The sequence below is a fragment of the Rhinopithecus bieti genome, unplaced genomic scaffold, assembly GCF_001698545.2.
Source record: "Rhinopithecus bieti isolate Rb0 unplaced genomic scaffold, ASM169854v2 scaffold_13014, whole genome shotgun sequence".
In the NCBI taxonomy this organism is placed as follows: Eukaryota; Metazoa; Chordata; class Mammalia; order Primates; family Cercopithecidae; genus Rhinopithecus; species Rhinopithecus bieti.
This window is the reverse complement of record NW_016807364.1, coordinates 171,919-193,357: the sequence shown is the minus strand read 5'-3', so window position 1 is coordinate 193,357 and position 21,439 is coordinate 171,919. Positions and strand designations below refer to the sequence as shown.

At 52.4% G+C, this 21,439-nt stretch overlaps 1 protein-coding gene and 2 long non-coding RNA genes across 7 annotated transcripts in view; 2 read left to right on the top strand and 1 right to left on the bottom strand.

The window, feature by feature from the left end:
• Nucleotides 1–179, top strand: part of LOC108535436 (uncharacterized) — a 31,354-nt gene extending 31,175 nt beyond the window's left edge. Inside the window, exon 3 of the long non-coding RNA XR_001887228.1 lies at nt 116–179. This is a non-coding gene — a long non-coding RNA (uncharacterized LOC108535436). The remainder of the gene's footprint in view (nt 1–115) is intronic.
• A 12,270-nt stretch (nt 180–12,449) lies between these two features.
• Nucleotides 12,450–21,439, bottom strand: part of EVX1 (even-skipped homeobox 1) — a 31,493-nt gene continuing 22,503 nt past the window's right edge. The window contains exons 1-4 of one of the 5 annotated variants that reach the window (XM_017881449.1): nt 16,429–17,287; nt 15,333–15,388; nt 14,556–14,812; nt 12,450–13,971 (exon numbers count right to left, since the gene is read on the bottom strand). In XM_017881449.1, coding sequence (XP_017736938.1) covers nt 13,429–13,971; nt 14,556–14,693 — 681 coding nt within the window. In that variant the 5' untranslated portion in view covers nt 14,694–14,812; nt 15,333–15,388; nt 16,429–17,287 and the 3' untranslated portion in view covers nt 12,450–13,428. Of the gene's footprint in view, nt 13,972–14,555; nt 14,813–15,332; nt 15,389–15,681; nt 15,751–16,373; nt 17,288–21,439 lie in introns of those variants that run through there. The other 4 variants (XM_017881444.1, XM_017881446.1, XM_017881448.1 and 1 more) reach the window with 4 other exon arrangements.
• On the top strand, nt 12,650–18,284 carry LOC108535432 (uncharacterized). Its single transcript, XR_001887226.1, has 3 exons — nt 12,650–12,918; nt 17,822–17,917; nt 18,191–18,284. It is a non-coding gene; the product is annotated as an uncharacterized LOC108535432 (long non-coding RNA).

Sequence of the window (21,439 nt, the reverse complement as noted above, 5' to 3'; positions counted from 1 at the left end):
AAAAAAAAAAAAAAAAAAAAAAAAGAAACTTGAGTGATTTACCAAGATTTGTGGTTATATTCAACTCTCCCTTTCTTTCTTCTCTTCCCTTTATATCTCCTTTGATCTAATGCAGACCTCTCAACTAATACAAGCCTCTGCCTATGGCATCACGGAGAAGACATCCTTATCAAGATGGCTCTCTTAGTTCAAGAATTACTATGTATGCATTGAATTAAATCTATTTCTTCAAAAAAATAAAATGACCTTTTTTCTCTGCAGGAAGTAGAATTATTGGCTCTTTTGCAGGGATATCATGATAGCAGCAGACCTATTCAGTCAGTGCTAAGAGCACTTTCCTGGAATTTAAAAAATTCTCTTTGGAACTGCCGGACTATTTTTGTACATATTTCTTCCACAGTCACCACTATCCCCAAAGACTATCTCTGATCTTAATCCTAATTCCCAAAGGCACCTGGCCAGTTCTGGCCGTCTAGATAAGAAACTGGCGGGGCTCTCTAAACGTTTTTTCCCCTAAGGCACACTTAAGTCAACATGCAAGTTTATCTTCGGGAGTCTGCAACCTGAGCTTGCAATTCCTCCTTTGCACTTCCTTCCTGATAGTTTAGAGGGGTAACATCTCGGTGGAAGTATGCCCGATTGCCCTGTTTTTCTCAATATTTGCATTTCACTAACTTCAGTTGCTGACCCTAGAGATGTACAACTGAAATGTCCACTTCCACTGAAGTTCCTAGACTGGCCATTAAGAAATGCAGCTTTGGGGCCACCACTTTGGGAGGCCGAGGTGGGAAGATTGTTCACCTGAGCCAAGGAATTTAAGACTAGCCTAGAGAACACAGCAAGACCCCATTGCTACCAAAAAAAAAGAAAGAAAAAAAGAAAGAAAAAATAGTAATAATAACTGGACGTGGTGGCATGCACCTGTAGTCCCAGCTGCTGGGGAGGTTGAGGTGGGAGGCTGAGGTAGAAGGATCTCTTGAGCCCAGGATGCCAAGGCTGCAGTCAGCTTTGATCACAACACCGCACTCCAACTTGGTGGACAGAGTGAGGCCCTGTCTCAAAAAAAAATGCAGCTTTGGCCTTTGGATCTGGACACATTATTGCAGCCCAAGTTAAATACAAAAGGCATGTAGGGCACCCAGCCTCTCCTCTCCATCAAAATAAGATGAATAGAACTTGCGTATTTCCTGTGTCACATCCTGTATCTTCTCTAAATCCACTGTAGCCACAAAAGTTTCATTTTACTCACAGAAAACTGAAAGACCAATAAAGTGAAGTAGATTGGCTAATTGGTTATTTTGTTTGTTTGTCTGTTTGTTTGAGACAGTTTTTCGCTCTTATTGCCCAGGCTGGAGTGCAATGGCACATTCTCAGTTCACTGTAACCTCCGCCTCCCAGGTTCAAGCGATTCTCCTGCCTCAGCCTCCCAAGTAGCTGGGATTACAGGTGCGTGCCACCACACCCAGCTAATTTTTGTATTTTTAGTAGAGACGGGGTTTTGCCATGTTGGGCAGGCAGGTCTCGAACTCCTGACCTCAGGTGATCCACCCACCTCGACTTCCCAAAGTTCTGGGATTACAGGCATAAGCCACCGTGCCTGGCCTGCTAAACAATCCTGAACATTGTTCCTGGCTCTAAAATGTCAGAGTTCCTCCAGTTATGCAGTATCTCTAAACTACTAAAACTTGGGTTAGTCAATAAATAATCTGAGTGGACCATGTGTATTTAAAGAAAATAAGGAGACCCAGATCCTTTCCCTATGAATCTCAATCTCAAGTCAATTACAATTCATTGCATTACTGAGTATCCACCAGGTGCTAGGGCATGCCTCTTCTTTCCCTTCTCCAGCAGTTCTCAATTTTCACTGTGCATCAGGATCACCTGGGGGAGCTTGGAAAAAGACTGATGTTCAGACTGCCCATGTCAAGACTTCAATTGATTTAGGGCAGAGTCTGTTGTAAAAATTAGCCCAAGTGATTCTAACATGGAGCCAACACTGAGCCTTCCATGGCTAAGTTTGTCACCACCACGTTCTGTGGCAAATTCCAACAGGCAGAATTTACATAAGTGGCCTCTATTTCCCTTCATAGAGAAGGTGAGACTGGGAATTAAGTCATACTCTCAGTCCAGGGGGTAAATGGAAGTTAGGATTAGGGGTAAAGAGCAAGAAAAAGAACAAAGAAGACAGAAGGGAATTAAAATGCTTTGTGTTTATTATCTCATTTAATCATAACCACCACCCCTCGGATAAACAAACTGAAGCTCAAGGGATTCAACAGTTCACCGGATCACTCAGCCAGTAAGCAACAAAACAAGAATTTAAACTAGCCTCTTACCCCCAAACCTAGGTTCTACTCATGCTACCCTCCTCATCCTGCAAGTTTAACTTCAAGCTCCAGTACCATAAGCAACACCTCCTGTCTTCACTATCAACCAGATGTGAATCTGGGTGCCAGCGGTCACATCTCCCAAGTCCTGTCTCCTTGTGCAATCAATATTCAAAAATGTCTCCTGCTCACATTTGGCCTACTTAGTCTTAAATACTGTATTAATTAGAATTAGTTTCTACTCCATGGGACAGAAAATACAAAATAAGAGTGGCTCAATTAAGATAGTTCTTTCTCATGTAAAGGAAGCCCAAAGGTAGGTGGGTCCAGGGGGTTCCACAGCATCAGGGACCTGCGCTGCTTTGTGTCATTCTGCTTTGCTCAATCATGGCTTCCTCCAGGTACAGGGTAGCTTCTTCAGTTCCATCCATTCTGAGTGGTGGTGGTGGCTTATGCTATAATCCCAGCACTTTGGGAGGCCAAAGCAGGAGAATCACTTGAGGCCAGGAGTTGGAGACCAGCCTGGGCAACATAGTGAGACCTTGTCTCTACTATAAATGTTAAAAATTAGCCAGGCTTGGTGATGCACACTTGTAGTCCCAGGAGCCTTATTTACTTACTCTCCTTGTACCAGCTTCTCTTGCCAGTCCCACAGCTTTTCCCTTCACCTCAGACTTCTGGGTAATAACGTATCATCAGCTTCTGTGCCTTTTGCTGCTGGGCTCCACAGCTCCACCTTCCTAATTGAGAAACCCTGTACTGAAAGCTTATGGAATCAGTCCCTTTAGATGCTGTGCCTTGTCGCTCAGGCTGGAATGCAGCCTTGACTTCCTAGGTTCAAGCAATCCTCCCACCTCAGCTTCCTTAGCAGTTTTAACTAAAGGCACATGCTACCATGCTTGACTTATTTTTTTTTATTTTTATTTTCAGTAGAAATTAGGTCTCACTATGTTGCCCAGGCTGGCTTTGATCTCCTGAGCTTAAGGGATCCCCCCACCTCAACCTCCCAAAGTGCTGGGATCACAGGCATGAGCCATCATGTCTGGCCCTGGTTTCCCATTTTTGAGTCAGCTTTTAGCCAAGTTGATTTTACTTGCTGGGCCAGGCAGGGCTAGAAGACCTAACCCAGTATCTGACATGTCACCCCCACAGCATTATATTCATGCCATATGGCTTTCCATGACTCCAGCTGAAGCTATAACTTCATGGGAAAGAAGTTGGGCAGCGAAGTCAGACTGCAACAGAAAGATTCAAGGGCATAGGGGAAGACAGCCTGGACTGGAGTCTTCGATTCCCTGCTTACTAGCTGTGTGACCTTTCTGGGCTTTCCCCTTTATCTCTATTTTTTTTTTTTTTTTTTTTTTTGAGATGGAGTTTCACTCTCGTTGCCCAGGCTGGAGTGCAATGGCACAATCTTGGCTCACTGCAACCTCCGCCTCCCGGGTTCAAGCAATTCTCCTGCTTCAGCCTCCCGAGTAGCTGGGATTACAGGCATGCGCCACCACACCCGGCTAATTTTGTATTTTTAATAGAAACAGGGTTTCTCCATGTTGGTCAGGCTGGTCTCAAACTCCCAACCTCAGGTGATCTGCCCACCTCAGCCTCCCAAAGTGCTGGGATTACAGGCGTGAGCCACCGCGCCCAGCCTCCCCTTTATCTCTAAAGTAGAAATAACAATTTTTATTTCACATAGCTGTGGTGAGAATCAATATGGTCACGTATGTGGAAATACTCTAAACAGAGTAAAGCTGGCCGGGCACAGTGGCTTATGCTTGTAGTCCCAGCACTTTGGGAGGCTGAGGCAGGCAAATCACTTGAGCCTAGGAGTTCAAGACCAGCCTGGGCAACATGGCAAAACCTGGTCTCTACCAATATTTATATATACATACTATATATATATATAAACTAGTTGAGTGTGGTGGCACATGCCTGTAGTCCCAGCTACTTAGGAGGCTGAGACAGGAGGATTGCTTGAGCTCTGAAGGTGAAGGTTTCAGTGATTGGAGATCACACCACTGTACTTCAGCGTGGGTGCTGGGTGACAGAGAAAGTCATTGTCTCAAAAAAAAAAAGGGGGTGTAAAGCCCACTACGGGAGACAAGGGTCTCCTACTTTCCCTTTTGTCTCTAGGCACCCTCCCCAGAGTTTTCAGGATCTCCCATGCTATCCCCTTTCTATTCTGCTTCCTCAGCCTCTTTCCTTGCAACGGTTACTGTCTTGCCTTTCCTACACTCTTTTACAGGGCATTGCAGGAAAAAATGAGAACTGTTGACATAGGAGGGTCTAGATGAAGAAATGGGTGCTTCATTGGATCAGAGGGATCACGCTGATGATCAGAGCAAACAGGTGCTGTCCTAAGCTCTTCATAAATATAAAACCATATAAGCCTCAGAGCTATTATATAAAAGAGGGCCTGTGGGCAGCAGTTTCTAAGACAGCCTCCAGTGATCCCTGCCTCCTGGATTTGATGCCTTCTGTAATCCCCTTTCCTTGAGTGTGGGCTGGATCTACTGACTCACTTCTAACAAATATAATACAGCACAGTGATGGAAAGTCACTTCCAAGATTAGGTAACCAAAAGACTGTAGCTTCCGTCTTGGATGCTTTCTCCCCTCACCACTCTCTCTCTTGCTTATTCAGTCTGAGGAAAGACAGCTGCCACTTTATAAGCTACCGTATGGAGAGGCTCATATGGTAAGGAATAAAGAGAAACCTCTGGCCAACCACCACCAAGGAACTGAGGCCTTCAGCCAAATAGCCCACCAGCAAGGAACTGAATCCTGCCAACAACCCCATGAGTGAGCCCAGAACATATCCTCACCCAGTTGAATCTTTAGATAAGACCACAACCCCAGTGGAATAGCCTGGAGCCAGGAACACACAGCTAAGCTCACTAGATTCCTGACTCACGGAAACTGAGACATGGGTTAGTGAGTTAAGCAGCACTGCCTTCCTTGAGGCTAGATGCCCATCACCCAGAAGCTTGAAAAGTCCCAGCCTAGCAGCTGAGTTTCCTGATTGATGGATTCAGAAAGTAATGTTTCAAAATCAGCTAAAGAGTAAACTTCCTAGGCCGGGCACCTGGCTCATTCCTGTAATCTCAACACTTTGGGACACCAAGGTGGGAGGGTTCATTGAGCCCACGAGTTTGAGACCAGCCTGCGTAACACAGCAAGACCCCATCTCTACCCACCAACCAAAAAAAAAAATTAGCCAGGCATGGTGGCACATACCTGTGGCCCTTGCTACTCAGGAGACTGAGATGAGAGGATCACTTGAGCCTGGGAGTTTAAGGCTGCAGTGAGCCCTGATGGGGCCACTGCACTCCAGCCTGAGCAACGGAGCAAGACCCCATCTCAAAAGAAAGAGAGAGAGAGATTCCAACTACTGAAACAATATATAAACCAAAAATTGGCAATATTAGATGCATGAGACTTGGGCCTTCTAGTCAAATTCTGCAACCCTTACCTTTTGTTCACTGCCAAATCACCAGGATTCAGGAGGGGACCTTCTCTCTACTCTCCTACATAGTATCTCTGTTAAGGAGCTATTTCTGCAGTACTTATCCACTGATTTCCTTGCCAGTTCAACAAGTTCTTCACAGCTTTTGTCAACGCCCTTACCTTTCCCTCTATAGTTTCTCTACCCTGTACATACATACCCATCCTATTCTATTATCTTTGAAGTTCTTTCTCTTTCATCTTTTGTTATAAAACGTTATATTTGAGAATAACAGGGGAATATGAACTGATATTCTGCTCTCAGTTAAAAAATACATACTGCACCATGACTTGCACAGAGTAAGCCCTCAGATATTTGCTAAATAAAATTCTCTTTGACTGCATCCTGCAAGGTTTGGGGGAGACAGAGCATCTTATAAGGTGTTCAGTTCTCTAACTCTGGTGGGAAGCTGGAGAAAAGAAGAAATGCTATGCATCATCTACATCAAGCCCCATCTCCTGTCTCTCTTACACAGTAGAAAAATGAAGCTGGGAGAATAATGTAATAAAAATTCCACAGCGATTTAGGGGCAGAACCCAAACTAGAAGCCACATCTTCTGTCTTCTAATCCAATGCTGATCACATGTAGGCACAAAGTGCCAGATGCATGACATGTGAGGACTGGGAGGCAGGGGATGGCCAACCCTCCTCAAAAGGGGGCCTTTGGTTCAGACCCCAGATGCTCCATGTCTGCCCTCCAGCCAACTACTCAGAGGGTTTGACCTCCACACCTCACTGGGGCTGGCTTCTATGTGGATTTTCTGTTTGACATGTGGAGGAGTTGGACCTGTCCTGGCATAGCAGGACACCCTAAAGAGGGCGCCCAGACCTTCCCTCCTCCTCTACCCCAGGGCTCCTTGCAGGCTGTGCTCCCACCTTCCTCCAGGCTCCAGAGAGCCAGACAGCTCCAGCGCAGGTCTCTGCACCCAGCGGCTTCCAAGTGCCTTGATGAGACGTGTTTAATCTTCCACCAGGATTATTTAACCTCCGCATCCTTGTTAACAAACAGCCATTATTAACGAGATGGTAGACCACATGGGGTGGGTTTGTACAGACAATGAGAGCTCCCTTAGCCTTTCTGCAAGCAAATTCATAGTCGTCAGCGACTCAGCTGCCCCGAACCCTCTTACACAGAAAACTGAGTCGAACCCGGTGATCTGGGCCCTTCCCCACGACCCCCGGGGGTGGAGGCTCCATCCTCTGCAAACAGAGCTACATCTCTCCCTTTCTTCCCTGCCTCCCATTCTCGCTCGCTCTCCCAAGGGGTGGCTACAGTGCGTTATAAATTTTACCTTTCCAGTGTGCAGGAGAGGCGAGAGGAGGCTCTGTCCCAGCTCCGGGCCTGCCTGTCCCCGAGGACACCAATTAAAGACACTAATTGGACAGCAATACATCAAAGTCGCTCCCCGGAGTGAGTCCTCTCAGGGCGCCAGGAACCCGTTAGTTGGGCTTTTGTTTCAAACACAGAAATACAGAGGAAAAAACACGCACACATCTCTACGCGGGCAGGAGTAGGGCGCGTGCTGCGCCGCGTGGGCTTCTCTGTCTCAGCGCTCGCTGGGAGCCTCTCCCTCTCCTCTCTTTTTCCGGCTCGGCACATCAAACGATCGTTCCCGCTTCTCTGTTCTGAGTTCACCTCACTTACTTCTCCAAAGAGCGCCGCCTAGAAGGCCCCCTCTTCTGGGACACGCACACTAACAGAGCCCGCGTAGACGCGGCACACGGTTTTACCCAAGAGCGCCGGTTTCGGGAGAAACAAACGCACCTCCCGCGCACTTCGTTCTGGTCTTTCCCTTAATAGGTTGAGGGAGGGCAAGTAGACACCTGGGGAGGCACCTGTCGCCTGGACTCAACTGCACGGGGTCCTCACGAGGTTCCCGGACGCCTGTAGGAGGAGGGCGACGGAGGGGAACTGGCCTCACCCAGGAGGGGTTATTTCAGGATGCAGAAAGGGACGCTTCGGTGGAGGAAGGAAAGGGTTCTTCTCTGGGGGAACTAGACGCTGCTGCTCACAGGCCCAAAGGCCCCCAGACGAGCCGGCCATGGAAGGGGCTCTGGCCCAGAGGGACCTGAAGCGACCGGGGCGCGCTTCACGTCCCCAAATGGCAAGCGGCGGGGATCGGGGGAGCTGTGGAAACGAGGTGCTTTCCCTGCTATCGTCTTAGAAGGAAGGCCGAGCCTCCAGAGTCCAGAATTTACCAGCAACTTGTGCTGCGCGCGCAACGAGGCCTCCCGACTTCAGCTACAAAGGCCTCAGCGCCCTGTGGGTCAGACCCAGGCCAGGGGGCCTAAGCCCCTTACAGGGAGGGACGGAGACCCGGGCACAAACTGGGACGTCCATGCGGTGAGCGTCCGGGGATCGCTGTTCCTCAGCTTGCCCAGCCCGGGCCACACGCGGCCGCTGCCTGCGCCGGGGAGGCGGGAACCTGAAGCTGGCGAGAGCGAGGCCCGGCCCGAGTAGCCACCGCAGCCACAGCCACCGCGCAGGCTGGTGCGCCGGGGACCCTCGGCCTCACCTGGGCCTTGGGGAGGCCAGAAGTGCCCCTAATCCTACAGGGCCGCGCCCGCTCCTTTCCCTCGGGAAGACAGATTGGAATGGCTGCTTTTGATCCCATTTGTTACCAACCCCGGCATTTGTTTTCCATTTTATAAACGCTTCCCTTTAAGTAATTGTCCCTGTTAACAGCGTATACCTTTCAGCAGCGCTCACTGCGCTATAAATAATCTCGATGAAGATGCAAGGATATGACTTTCACAAGATTGGACAATTGATTCAATCTGTGACCCGCGATAGCGAATAATATTGGAAGGCTATTTAAACAGATGAAGGCCTAAATTGTCTTGCTTGTATCTGAATTAATTTCTCATTCATCATCATTATGAAGTGATTGGTCTACTCAAGCTCTTCAGCCTGCTGGAACGGAGCGGGATTTAAATGAGATTGTAACACAATTTAAATGCTTGCCGGCTTTAACGAGGCCAATTGAGCAGCTGCAATAAATACAAATATTTTTCTAAACAGCCTTGTTTTAAATAATTACTTAATGCTTTCATGTTTTTTTTAAGTGGCAATCTTTCTCCCTCTCCTGCTCCTGCTCAGAATATCACACATTTATTTGCTGAGAAGGTGATTTTGGAAACGACTTTGTGTTTCTGTTTGCTTTGTAGACAGTAGAATGTGTTTTGTGATTGGGTTTTGTTTTGTTTTGACTTTTTCTCAGAGTCAACATTTCCAGGGTCCCTCAAACTGGCACAAATGGTGAGCTGAGCCTTAGTTTCACCCTAAAACAGTCTTCTCTGCTGCCCCCGCAGAGCTTGGGAGGAGCTGAGTGATGGAAGAAATTTGTCGTTTGGATCTAGTCACTTATCCAGATGCAGTTTAGCTGGGTTTTGCAAACGAATCCGTGTGATTGCTCTTACAAATGACACCCTGAAGAGTGGCATTGTTTCTGATTTGTACTGATGACCGTCATCATCTTGAACAAATCGGAATTCCAACATATCCCAAAGGTGTCCCTTAGGAAGCTCAATCTGCAAGCAGTTTGGCTTCCTGCAAATCAAAAGGAGTAGGTGGAGGCTGACTGAGGATTTCTTTGTTAGGGAAGGGGCACAGAAAGAGAACTTTGCCATAACAAATGGTGGCAGGATGGCGGAGGAGGGGGTTGGTAATTAGAGAAATGCCAATTTTGTGGCCTCAACCTCCTTTCTCTCCTATCTGTACCCCTACTCCTACTCTTTCCTCTACCTATCTGGGGTGATGGTGTATGGAGAGGATGCTAAGATCCCTACTTTGAGAATGCCATCCGTCTGGACACCTTTGGCAGCAACGGTCCACCGCGACACTCACGTTCATTCTCCGGCGGACATATGGCGGCTGGTGTTTCCTCAGTTGGGGAATAATGGAAGCAACCAAGCGGGAGAAGCCTGAGAAACAAAAGAATCTTTTAAACTTTAGTGAAAGGGCTGGGGTTGGGGATGTGGGGGGACACTCGACTTACTGTGAGGACCTGAGTCCCATTTGGGGGTGACTGTCTAATACCATGTCCCCCCGGAAGGCCTAGGGCAAAGAGATTCATTCTGAATCTCTTCTCCCTCAATCCCTAGTCGAGGGAGAGGGACTGCATGTCTGGAGAGTGCGGGTCCTAGTTTCAAACCTAGGAAGGTGGAGTGGACATAATCACTAAAGAAACCATTCAGGGGCATGCCACATTGGACAACAGGATCAAACTGTAGGATAAAAAAAAATAGGGACAAGGATGCAGAAACCAAGTAGTGATTTGCTATGTAACTGAGGAATTTAATGCCAGAGTTAGGGAGCTGCTGGCCAGAATCATTTTGTCTTCAAGGCTCTGCGGAGCTCATCCTCTTTATCCTGTTGTTTAAAATGAGCATTATCCCAAACATATGCAATGCAATCAGTTTGGTCACACTTACAAGAACACGCTTTAATAAGGCAATCAATCACATGCTAACAAGCCAGCAATTGCCAGGGGCCGGTGCGCACTCGGGCTGCGGGGTGGCCAGCCTTGCCCAGCTGGACGAATCTGGGCTGGGCGCTGGACCACGCTCCCAGGCCCTGCCGGCCAGCTGGAATTGAAGAGCCCTAGGAAAGCATGAGTCGGGAGTGAGGTGTCAGGTTTCACTGGGGGTTACCTCAGAATCTGTGCCCCAAAACAGGGTGAGAGAAGAGGAAGTGGGAGCCAGGAGCTCATAGCTACATCGGCCACTAATAGCTGTGTAGACCTGGAGTTTCTATTTTCCCACCTGCAAAATGGAACCGAGATGAGGCAAAGCCAACACTGAGAAAGTTGAAAAACGAAAACAACATCATGGTAGGTCCTGGTCTAGCCTTCTGTTTTACAGATAAGGAGGTTGTGATTGTGAAGGGGTAGTACCTTTTTCAAGTCAACTCCCACTTCCTCCCTGCTACCACTCAAATGGAACGTGTCATGCCAGATGGGGTTGCCTGATGCAAGTGGGCTAAGAATGTTGGGGGGGGAGGGGGAGGGAGAAGGTTTGCCTAGTGCCAAACCGCAAACCTTGGCAAAAGGGAAATTTCATTATGAAGTAATGAGAAATTCCTCCTGGCAAGATGTATTGTTATATCTTCCACTTCAATTTGGAGGAAGAGAGGCTCAATTACCCAGAAAATACAGTCAATTAAAGGCTGCTGATTGGACACGAAGCCGGATCATTGATCTTGTACTTTCCAATATCGCTGCAGACACCTCATTTTCCCTCCCTATTAACTGAAAATACGCCTGGCATTAAGGCAACCCGCAGCCCATTTACCTGTCGCAAGCAATCTCTGCCCAACGTGGAGCAACGCAAAATTTACCGGGATTTGGCACTCAGGAGCTTTTGGCTGCAGGGGAGGGGGTGCTGGAAACCTCAGGGCACAATTTGCTTGGGAGGGCACCAGATACTGTGTGCAGGAGGATTTGCTGTGGAACCCAAGGAGGGAGGAGGGCATTTGAGGAGTCTCTATGTGCTGGCAGATATAGTGGCAGAGGACCCCTCGTGTCTATGCAATCCAGAGCCTCCTGGACTCCCAGAAGGCTCTCATCTCTCCCCTGTTTGGGTGGAACTTCACACCCAGCCACATTTGGCCCTCCTTTGGGGGGTGCAGGTGGGGGCTGGAAGGTAGCTTCTGAGCACTGCCTTTCCTCTTGTCCTAATCCCTCAGAATCCCACCCTCAAGATGACTTCCAGTCTGAGGACAATTCAGACCAAGATGATCCCAACCAAGAAGCCTTGCTCCCTGCTGTCCTCCACCCTCAAGTGTGGACCCAGCTTGACCAGAACTCAGCTCTCTGCAGTACTCAGGCTGCACTGCCACTGCCCCACTCACCTTCCTTTGGGCTGGGGTGGAGGCAGGTTGCTCAGAGACCACAACCTGGGTCCCCTTTCAGTTGCTCAAAGGATTGGAACAACTGGAGAAGAAACCACAGGGGTGGGCCCCTGGCATCATTCAGCTGCCACTTTACGCAGGAAAGGCTCCCCACATACCCAAAATTAAGGAAACATGCACCCCAGGGCAGCTTGGAGCCTGCCTTCTCCACCTCCATGCAATGTCTGTTTGGAGCCTACCAATGACAGAGGCTTGGAAGACTCTGTGGGTCCATCTTTTGGTTCCTTTCCTACTGAAACCCATGGTGGCTGAACTAGCAATTTAAAAAGTCAATTAAGAGCTGCTTGCTGCCACAAAAACTAAAATGCTAAAGTGAGAATTATGTCCAGCTTTTATTGCAATACGGTTAACGAATCATAACAGCAAGTTCTTTGGGCTTCAAAGGAAAACCCCAAACCAAACCAAATTCATTCCCTACAAGAAGAATCACTCCCTCTCAGTCAGGGTGAAGCTTGCATTGGGTGTACACGTTCTCTTCTTCCTCAAAAACTGGCTGCAAGGATGAGTGTGGGAGTGAGGATTTGGGAGTGGCTCTAAACAAACCCTGGTGGAGGGTACAGACAGGGTCCCCAGAAGGGGCAGAAGGCTCCCACTGGTATCTGAAAGTCAAGCTCCAGTGGTAGCTTGGGAAGAAAATGAGAAAAAGTTGTAAAATGCCCAATGCAAAGGGTAGGGCCAGAAAACTCCTGGTGAAGTGAAGGTGAACAAGCAAAGGATGAAAATTGCCTACAATTTACCGCCAGATACTGAGAGAGGGAGGTGAAGTTCTCACTCCCTAAGCTCTTCCCTGGGCGCCTTGTTAACAGCTCCAGCTCTGGGCTCAGTGGCCAGCTCCGTGTTGATCATTATTACACATTCAACATTCATAAACCCTCCTCGCACACATCACTTGCTAATCAGGGTGTGTGCTGGGCCCAGGGAAAAAAGGCTTGGCCTCATAGAAGCGGCAAAGGGCTCCTGGGGCATCTGCAGCCTCCCTGGCCAACAAAAAAGTGGGGGCAGGGAGAGATGGAGCCGCAAGTTGAGAGGTGTCACAAAGCTGGGAATGAGGAAGGAGATCTGGTGCTGGCAGACGCCAGACCCAGAAGATGCTGTGTAGTCGAGGCTCCAGGTTCCATGCCAAGGGGCCGGATTCTCCCCAGCAGTAAATAATCCCTCACTCTCTCCTCCAAATGACTGGTATGTTGCCATCCACCAGCCCCTTGTCATGCCTTGGAAAGGCTGGCAAAGATTAATCTCTACCTGCTCTGCATACACAGCATTTTGTTCAGACAGACAGCAATTTCCCTTTCCAGTGCTTGGGTCTTGGCTGGGGAGAGGGGGCCCGGTGAGAAGGGAGTGTGAGATGGAGGGTGATGGGCCGAGGGGCCGGATATTGATTGCTGTTGCTGCTAAGTTTTGTTTAGCTTTGGAGCTACAGCCTCGACCCTGATAGGGGGCGGTGGGTCCGGAGGCCGCCCCGGAGGAAGGTCTCTCAACCTCTGCTTCCTTATCCCCACTCCTGCGCCCCAAACGCGCCAGCCACGGCCACTTCCTAGGCTTTCCAATTCTCGCGGCCGCATCCCGCTGGTCCTTTTCCGCCCTCTCTTTTCCCCCTTGGCTTCCTAGAGGCGAGGAGCGAGAGGCTGAGTCCCGGGGATGGGGGTGACCCCACGGGCGTCCTGGAGCCGGCAGCCGGCCGGAGGCCCCTTATCTAGTGAGGGGCACCTCCTCCCTCTGGTCCAGCGCGACGGAGGAGGCCTTGCTGAGCACCGAGGGCGCGAAGGTGAGGAAGGAGTCCGAGCGGGAGGTGGAGGCACAGGTGAAGTCCGAGGCGGCGGCAGCCCGGGGTGCCAGCCCGTTGGCCGGGCCGCTGTGACAGGCGAGGCAGGAGCAAGGGCCGCCGGCCGAGGCGCCCAGTCCGTGCGCGGGCCCGGGATAGAGCGGCGGGTGACGGAAGGCGCACAGCAGTTCGGGCCGCGGGTAGGGCTGCGACAGCACGCGGAACGTGTCGAGCGGGCGCAGCGGGCCGCTGAAGGGCGAGGCGGCGGCGGCGGAGGCAGCGGATGCGGCGCCCAGGCCCACAGGCGAGTAGTAGGGCAAGGGCAGGTGAGACGGGAAGGGGTAGGGCAGGCCGCCCGCGGCTGCAGCATGGCTCATCATGTAAGTGTAGAAGGCGGGGTCCGCCGGGTGCGGCCACGTCATGGCCAGGCGCTGCCGCTTGTCCTTCATGCGCCGGTTCTGGAACCATACCTGGGGAGAGGAGCGGGGCAGGTTCGGCACCTGGACTCGGCCCGATAGTCAGAGGCCAGAAGTCTGGTCCCGCTCCGGGGACAGTGTTCTCAGGGCAGGAAGAGTCAAAGCAGACACCAGCTGGGTAGAGACGGACCCCACCACCACCACCACCACCTGGAGCTGGAATCCCTCCAGAGAGGTTTGGGGAGTGAATCCAGCCCGCTCCCTCCTTCCCTCTGCCCAGGTGGCCAGGCCCCGGGGTGCCAGAGGCCGGTGTGTGTACGGGAGGAGCAGTGAGAGGACGTGGACTCAATTGGTCTGCGGCCGCAGACAGCGTGTCCCCAGAAACTACCTTGTCACCCGCACAGGCACTCTATACCCTCCCCCTACTCCCACCCCCTGTCTATTTAACCAGGAAAGAGACAGAGTTAACCACATGGCAGGAATGCCTGCCTAGGAGCCGTCACGAGGGTCAATCTGCTCGCGCTGAGCAGGGAGACCCCAGGCCAGATTCCTGGCCTGCGGTTTATGGAGTGGGCAGTTGGTATTTACTTCCCGCCAAGTAGGTGCACATCCGCCTCCCCAGCCTGGACCTAGCATACCTTGATGGTGGTTTCCGGCAGGTTTAGGGCGGCAGCCAGCTCGCATCTCCGCGGCCTGGATACGTAGTTCTCCCGGTAGAATTCCTTCTCCAGCCGCGCAATCTGCTCTCGGGTGAAGGCGGTGCGGTAACGACGCATCTGGTCACTGGCGCTGCACGCCAGGGTGCCTTGCGAGCCGCCCCCGCCACCGCCGCCGTTGCTCTTGGAGGTCTCGCTTCCTCCGTTCGGACTGCCGACCAGCGCCTCGGAGCCGGACCCTGCACAGCGACAGACACAGACACACAAATGCCACTGAAGTGGGGCTGTAGGCCTAAGGTGGGAGGGTGATTTGGGAAGGGACACCCTGCCAGCCACTCCGATAACTGTTTCTGCTAGGGTACTGCGGCCTCTGGGGAACCCAAGAAGGGAAGATAAGGGCCTGCCCTTGATTGGGTAGGTAGAGGTCTTTGGGGAGGCCTTCCCTTCCTCTAAGGCATTCTGGATACAGGGGTTCCCAGTCGCCCTTTCCACCTGCCCTGGGGCATAGGAGAGCTTTCTGCCTCCCGTTGGCAGGGGTGGGCAAGGGTGTGCACTTCTGACAGGCACATGAGTTGAGATGCACCTTTGTGCTAGAGCGTTGTAAACTCTGGGTCAAGTGCATTGTAGTATGCTGAGCAATCAGAGAGTTTCTTTGCTCTTCTGTGTGCCAAGCTGCCAGAACAGGTGTGGGAATGTGTACTAGGTTCCGTGTATTGCAGGGCTGGAGTGAGAATGCTTGTTGAGTATCTTATTTATTACCTTAGTATATGTGAGTGAAGTGCAGGTTGTTCTGAGGGCAGGTTGTGGGAAGGAGGCTGGGTGAAACTGGTGATAAGACAGTAAGGGGTATTCAACAAGGTGTTGGCTGCCAAGGCCAGGGGGTGGTCTTTCTTCCCACCAAGGCTCTTTCCACCCACTCCTGCAGTTCTATGGAGGAGTGTCTGCTGGTGGGCTCCCCTCTCCGCCCCCACCCCCAGTTTTCCACCCCTGTCTGGGGAGGTGGATTGTTGGCACAGAGGGAAACTCCCTTCCCAGCTATCCACCCCCTTCCCATTAGCCTTTGGTGGGGAGGGGTTCTCCAGTTAAACCAGCCCCCGTTTGGGCCTACCTCTGAGAAGGGTGGGGCTCCAGCCCCCTGCAGCTCCTTTTCCTTTGGGTGGAGAAGCGGGACTAGGAAGGAAAGGGGAAGGGGGGAGGACCCGATCTCTGCCTTTTCAAATGCAACCGGAGACCAAAGGCAATTAGACCATTGGGACCATTTCCGACCTGGCGCCGCCAAGCCCGGGAAGTGACAAGGTAATTTAGACCTCTGACCGACGTGCAAACTGGTCGGAGGGCTGCAGCACCCGGGCTGCCCAAGTGGGCCGCAATTTTACGGTCCTTTATGGACTCCTGGCTTCCGCGCCTCCATGCCTCTTACACCCCGCCAGCCACAAACTGCCCGGACCGTCGTTTGATCTTGCCCTCGCCTGGAGAAAGTGTCTTCCCCTAGCAGTTGAAGCATTCCCCGAGCAGTTGAAACACTGGGGGCTTGGGGTGAGCTTTGAATCCCCCAAGTCCAGGACTTGCATCCGCGCCCACTCCACCCCACACTCAAGGCACTGCTGTCACCCTTAGTCCCGCCAATGCCAGAACACAGTAGGAGACCCCCGCCAGAAAGCAGATAGCAGGGAGAGTTGCTCAGGTGGGTCCCCCCAGCCATCCTGCCCTAGGGGAAGGGAGTGTCTTCCTCCTGGCCTGCGCCGAAGTGAAGGGTGGGCGCAATGGGAGGCCCGAGGAGCGGAGGGGCGCGGTGGCTACCTTTGCTGTGCTGGTACTCGGCGTTCCCGGTGGCGCAGTCCGGGGTGCAGCTCACCTCGATTTCTTCATAGAAATCCGACTCGGTGTCCGAGCTACTGGGTTGCCCCTGGCCGGAGAGGCTGTCGACGGAGGGGGCCGGGGGTCCCGGGCCAAGCATGGCCGCCCCGGCTACCCGGGGCTCGGCGCCCGGCCCCGCCGCGCTGCCTGCGAGTCCATCTACCGGCTCCTCCTCCGGGCCTCCCCCGCCGCGCTCCCGGGTGGCCGGAGGGACGGCCCGAGGGCTCAGGCAACCACGGGGCACCATCTTCTCGGGCGGCTCAGGCAGCGGGCTGCCCACGGCTTCGGACAAATTGGAGACCCTCTTGCCAACCAGAGTGCCAAGCTGACCCCCATCCAGAAACACAACCATGTCCTTTCGGCTCTCCATCCCGGGGCTCTCCGGTAGGGGAGGGGAAAGCCCCAAGTGAGTTCCTAACCCCGGCTCCCTGGGTCTCCAGCGGCCGGACGGATCTTGGTTGCAGGAGGGAGAAAGAGAGGCCGGGTTACTGGGACCGCGCAGAGCGGCTGGAGCGAGGTCCGTACCGCGACCGCGGCGGTGGCGGTGGTGAGCTAGGGTCACCTTGTGATGCGAGCGCTCCTCTGTGCCGCACCGCCTCTGGGAGGAAGCCCCATTGCCCTCTTCTTTCTAAGCTGTCATCCTCCTGCTGCAATCGTCATTACAGTACCGCTGGTGACGCCACTCGGCGAGCGCAAGTGGATAAATAGAAACGTCTGCCACAGAGAAGATGAAAGGAGACCCGCAGCTAATGGCTCGGCAGTGATGCGCCAGGTGTGGGCCTCGCTCGAATGGGGAGGAGAGTGTGAAAACAGACAGAAAGACACACACACTGAGAGAGGGAGACACCCAGGCAGAGGGGATGCAAATGGAATTCCGCAGAAAGAAAAGAGAGCTTAACGCGCGCGGCGAGTTCCGCAGGGGCAGCGGGACTCGGTAATTAAATACGTTTTTGATTTTTTTCTTTTATTGTTGTTTTGATTTTTGTTTTCTTAACTTGGTGCCTTGATCTAACACCGATGAAAGAATCCATAACTGCATTTTAGAAGTGTGAAGCCCAGCTTACACGCCTCAATTCTGTCGGCATTATTACAACTGTCTGCCCCTGGCAGCTAACCTCAAACTGGCTGAAAAGTCTTTTTACAAGCTATGGAAAAATGTATCCCCCCGCCCCAAGTTGACTGGAGAGCTTGAGGCTGGGCCATCTTTTCCTCTCTTCTCCTCCCTCTCCCTACCCACCTCTGTCTCCTTACTCCTGGGAACTAAACTTTGCTATTTTTCTTCCCCAAGGGGCAAGAAATAAATACCTTACTTTTTTCTTAAATTTAAAGACCCACCTTGGCTGCTGTAAGAGTGTGTGCTGATTTCTTTTAAATACCTCCTTCCCATCTAGATGGCCTTAAGTTTTCCACAGCCTGGCTTCATCTTGAGACGGCTATTCGTAGAAGAAGTCGGTTTCCCGTTTGCCTGGGCCTCGCCTGCACTCCAGGTATGTTGGGTGGGGAGAGGTTCTAAGAGTTGTCTTTTTTTTTCCTTGCCCATATTTTAAGGTATTCATTCAGAATCAACGAATTCTCCTGGAAAGAGGTTTTCCAAATGAAGAGGCCCCAGGAAATGCGGCCCCTGCTGTGGCAGTACTAGAGGCCCCTAGCTGGGAGAAGGCAGTAGCTTTCATTGCAGTATTTTGGGCAGGGGTTCAGTCTCCCGGAGCACAAAAAGGTTGGGGTTCATAGAAGTTTGACTCATAAGGTCGTCTCCCAAGTCCCTGCCCAGGGGCAGTGGTCCCTGTCTCCAAAAGTGGATGGCGTTTGAGGTAGAAGAGAGTGAAGTCACTGAAAATGCCCTAAAACAGCAAGTAAGTAGGGGCTCTGATGAAGGGCAGGAGGTGGGGGCAGGGGTTGTGGAACTTGATATTTGGGGGCTGCCATAGGCCTCTCTTGGCTCCTCTCCCAGGGAAGAAGCTTGAATAGAACTCCTACAAACTGACACTTTGAGCTCCAAGCAAGTGTGCTGGGGCCAGTTGGGTGGACTAAGTCTATCTCCACATTGCTGAGGGCAGGAGGTGGGCACCTTCTATGCTCAATCTCCCTTTCTCCGCCTCCTCCCCAAGAGCTTCTAGCCCTAGGCAGCCAGCTGCAAAGGGCAGCCCAGCACCTCCCTTCTTTCCATGTCCCTAGCAAACGCCCAGCTTTTACAGGTAAGTCCTCTTCCATGACCTTTTTGTCTGTTATCTCCTACTTTTCTCTCCTCCTGTTTCTCCTTCTGTATTATTCTCCCTCTTTGCTTCTCTCCTCCATCTTCCTATCCATAGGGTTAAGGAAGGTAGAGGAAGTAAGGGGTCCAAAGAAAGACAGTTTTCTCTCCACTCTGGCTTTCCACTTCTCCTTCAGTCTAAGATGCTCATTAATCTTGCCTGGGGACAGAGGCAGTGGGATCCAGAAGGTGGTGTCCACATATATATCTCCACTCTTTGGGACTCCTGAAGCCACTGTGTGCTGAGCACTGCTAGCCCCAAAATCCAGGGAAATGTTTTAGATGTGAGAGGAGCAATTGAGAGTGGGGGAGTCAAATCCTGGAACCTTTTGCTGCCTTGAAGAGCTGTTCAGGGATTCTGTCATGCTCTGTCCTCCCTACGAGCAGCCACAGCCTGAGGCAGCACCTGGCTTGCTCTCTTTCCTGTCAATGGCAAGCCCCCTGGGCATCTGTCTTAGAGCTGCCAAGGTTGCCTACTCTCTATAGGGTCCTCCAGCACTGGGCCTTGGTGGTGGTGCCCACCCTCCTTTCCTCCTTGAGCACTTCACCTTCTCACGGGCAGCCTGCTGCCCCCATCTCCTGGGGGCTGGGTCCTCAGAGGGACTCCTGGCTCCCCACCCCACCCCCAGCTCTGCATTCAATGAGAATCCTCTGTTTGATCCTCTTTTCCTCTGGGTGAGATGAAAGCCGAGTAGGAGAGATCAAGGAGCGCTACTTAGTCTCCTTCCTGGGTCGGGCCCAACAGAGCAGGGCTTTTACATCCCGGGGAGAGGGCTGGATGGAGCTGAGGACAGGCTTTTCAGAGGGAGGTTGCCTCCCTTGGGCTCCAGATCTGAAGCTTCAGGGACACATCCCCTCAGCCCAAAGCCTTCTCCAGCCCTCTCTGGACTTCTGCCCCGCCCTTTCAAAGCTGACTGTTTCTCCAGTCTTAGGAGCGTAGGGAACCACCCCCACTCCCGCCCCTTTCCGCCGGCGCATTAGGGGGAAAACGTTTTAACCAAATGTCACTTCTTCCAAAAGCATCCTTTCATCAACGTCACATTAAGAGTGGTTGGGTTTTTAAAGGAAAGAAGACAAAAAAAGAGGACTGGATAAGAGCACTGCTTTGGTTTTTTGGGTGGTGAGTGTGGGGGGAGTATTTAATAACGTCATTATCATTGTATCGTGAAGGTTATTCGCGGCACAGCTCGAGAAGGAAGGTAAATTCCGAGAGCAAGTGAAGCCTTGCACAACCCCATTAAGCCTGGGCAATCCCGTAACAGCGGAGAAGGGGTGATAGCAGGTGAGGTGGAGGCCGCTCCAGGCCCAGTGCCTTCTCATTTCCCGCGGCGGGGAACACCCATCCCCCACCTGCCACTCGGCAGGCCCCCAGTCCCTTCCCCGCCGGGGCGACGGGCTCCGATCCAGCCGGCTCCTCTCGGATTGAAATTCTCGAACAGCTCCCCCAGCTTGGCTCCGCCGGGGCTGGGCTGGCCTGGGCGGGGGGGGTGGGGTGGGGGTGGGTGGGAACCCCGGGGAGGCGACGGAGAAGGAGCGCGGGGTCGTTTTAAATGGAATCGGAAGCCGGGTCTAGGCCCCCAGACGCGCTGGTCAGCTGGAACAGCTTTGCTCCTCAAGAAAACCGGGCTCAGGAAAGCGGCGCCTGTGGGGCCTGCCTCCGCGGTCTGTCCGCCCGGCTCGGGGGAGACGGCCCATGGCCCAGATCGCCCTCCCCAGCCTGCAGCGGGCCTTTCAACAGCCACAGGGGCCCGAGAAGGGAGAGAGCGAGGAGTCCTGCGACCGGGGCCAGGAGCTGGCTTGTCGGCTCAGGTGTCGGTGAAAACGCGATCAGGAAAAAAAATGTTTTCGCTTCTCTTTGGTTAAAAAGTAAGAACAAAGGGAGCTTCCTTCTAAACAATAAGCGTGGTCTGGCTGTCGTGAATATTAGTCTTGGGCCCTCTATCATCTTCCAGCCCGTGGTGGGGGCGCTAGCCGTCGAAGTTCTCGGACTGCTGGGTCCTCGCGGTGGGGACAGCCGGAGGTGGGTGATTCTGGGACCCAGTTCCCCCTTCTGCCATGACAGCTGCTGATGTCCCTCTGGGAACCTGGTGCCACTGCTGGGTGCACCCCTGGGGAATAAGGTCGAGTGGATCTCACACTTGCAGGTCGATCAGGGTTGACCACTCCCCTCACCTCCTTGCACTGCAGTGGAATCTGCTGAGAAAGTCGGTGGCAGCCGTGCAACTGTGGCAGGCACCATGGAACAGTTTCTCCTTCAGACAGGGGGAACCTGTTCTGGAACTCTGATTTCGAAGAGTACCCCCTCCTCCACCTTCCTGGAACTGAGGGCCAGGTGCCTGAGACAGGAAGCTAGATGCCTCTCAGGTCTGGGAGGCAGCTGGCCCTGCTGCACACCTGCCAGTACACCTGTCTGCCTGGGCTCCTTGAGGCCAACGTGGTAGCTTCCTGGCCCTGTGCTAAGGATGTCTGGTCCACAACCCCATGCCCACCACTGGCCCATCCTGGAGCTGGAGGACTCAGGGTGAGACTGGCAGCTGAGGACCTCCCCAAGCTCAAGGCTTGCCCCCACCTCAGCCACTGACTGGAAGGGCCCAATGCAGTTTGTTTGTGTCCAAGAGCAATTCTGCAACACCCAAGCACCCAAAGGCTCAGACATCTCCCTCCCCAACCCTAGCAGAGATGCTATGGATTCTTCTTCATCATTATTGTCCTGAAGTTCACTTTTATTACTAAGAACATTGACACCCATTTCTCATTT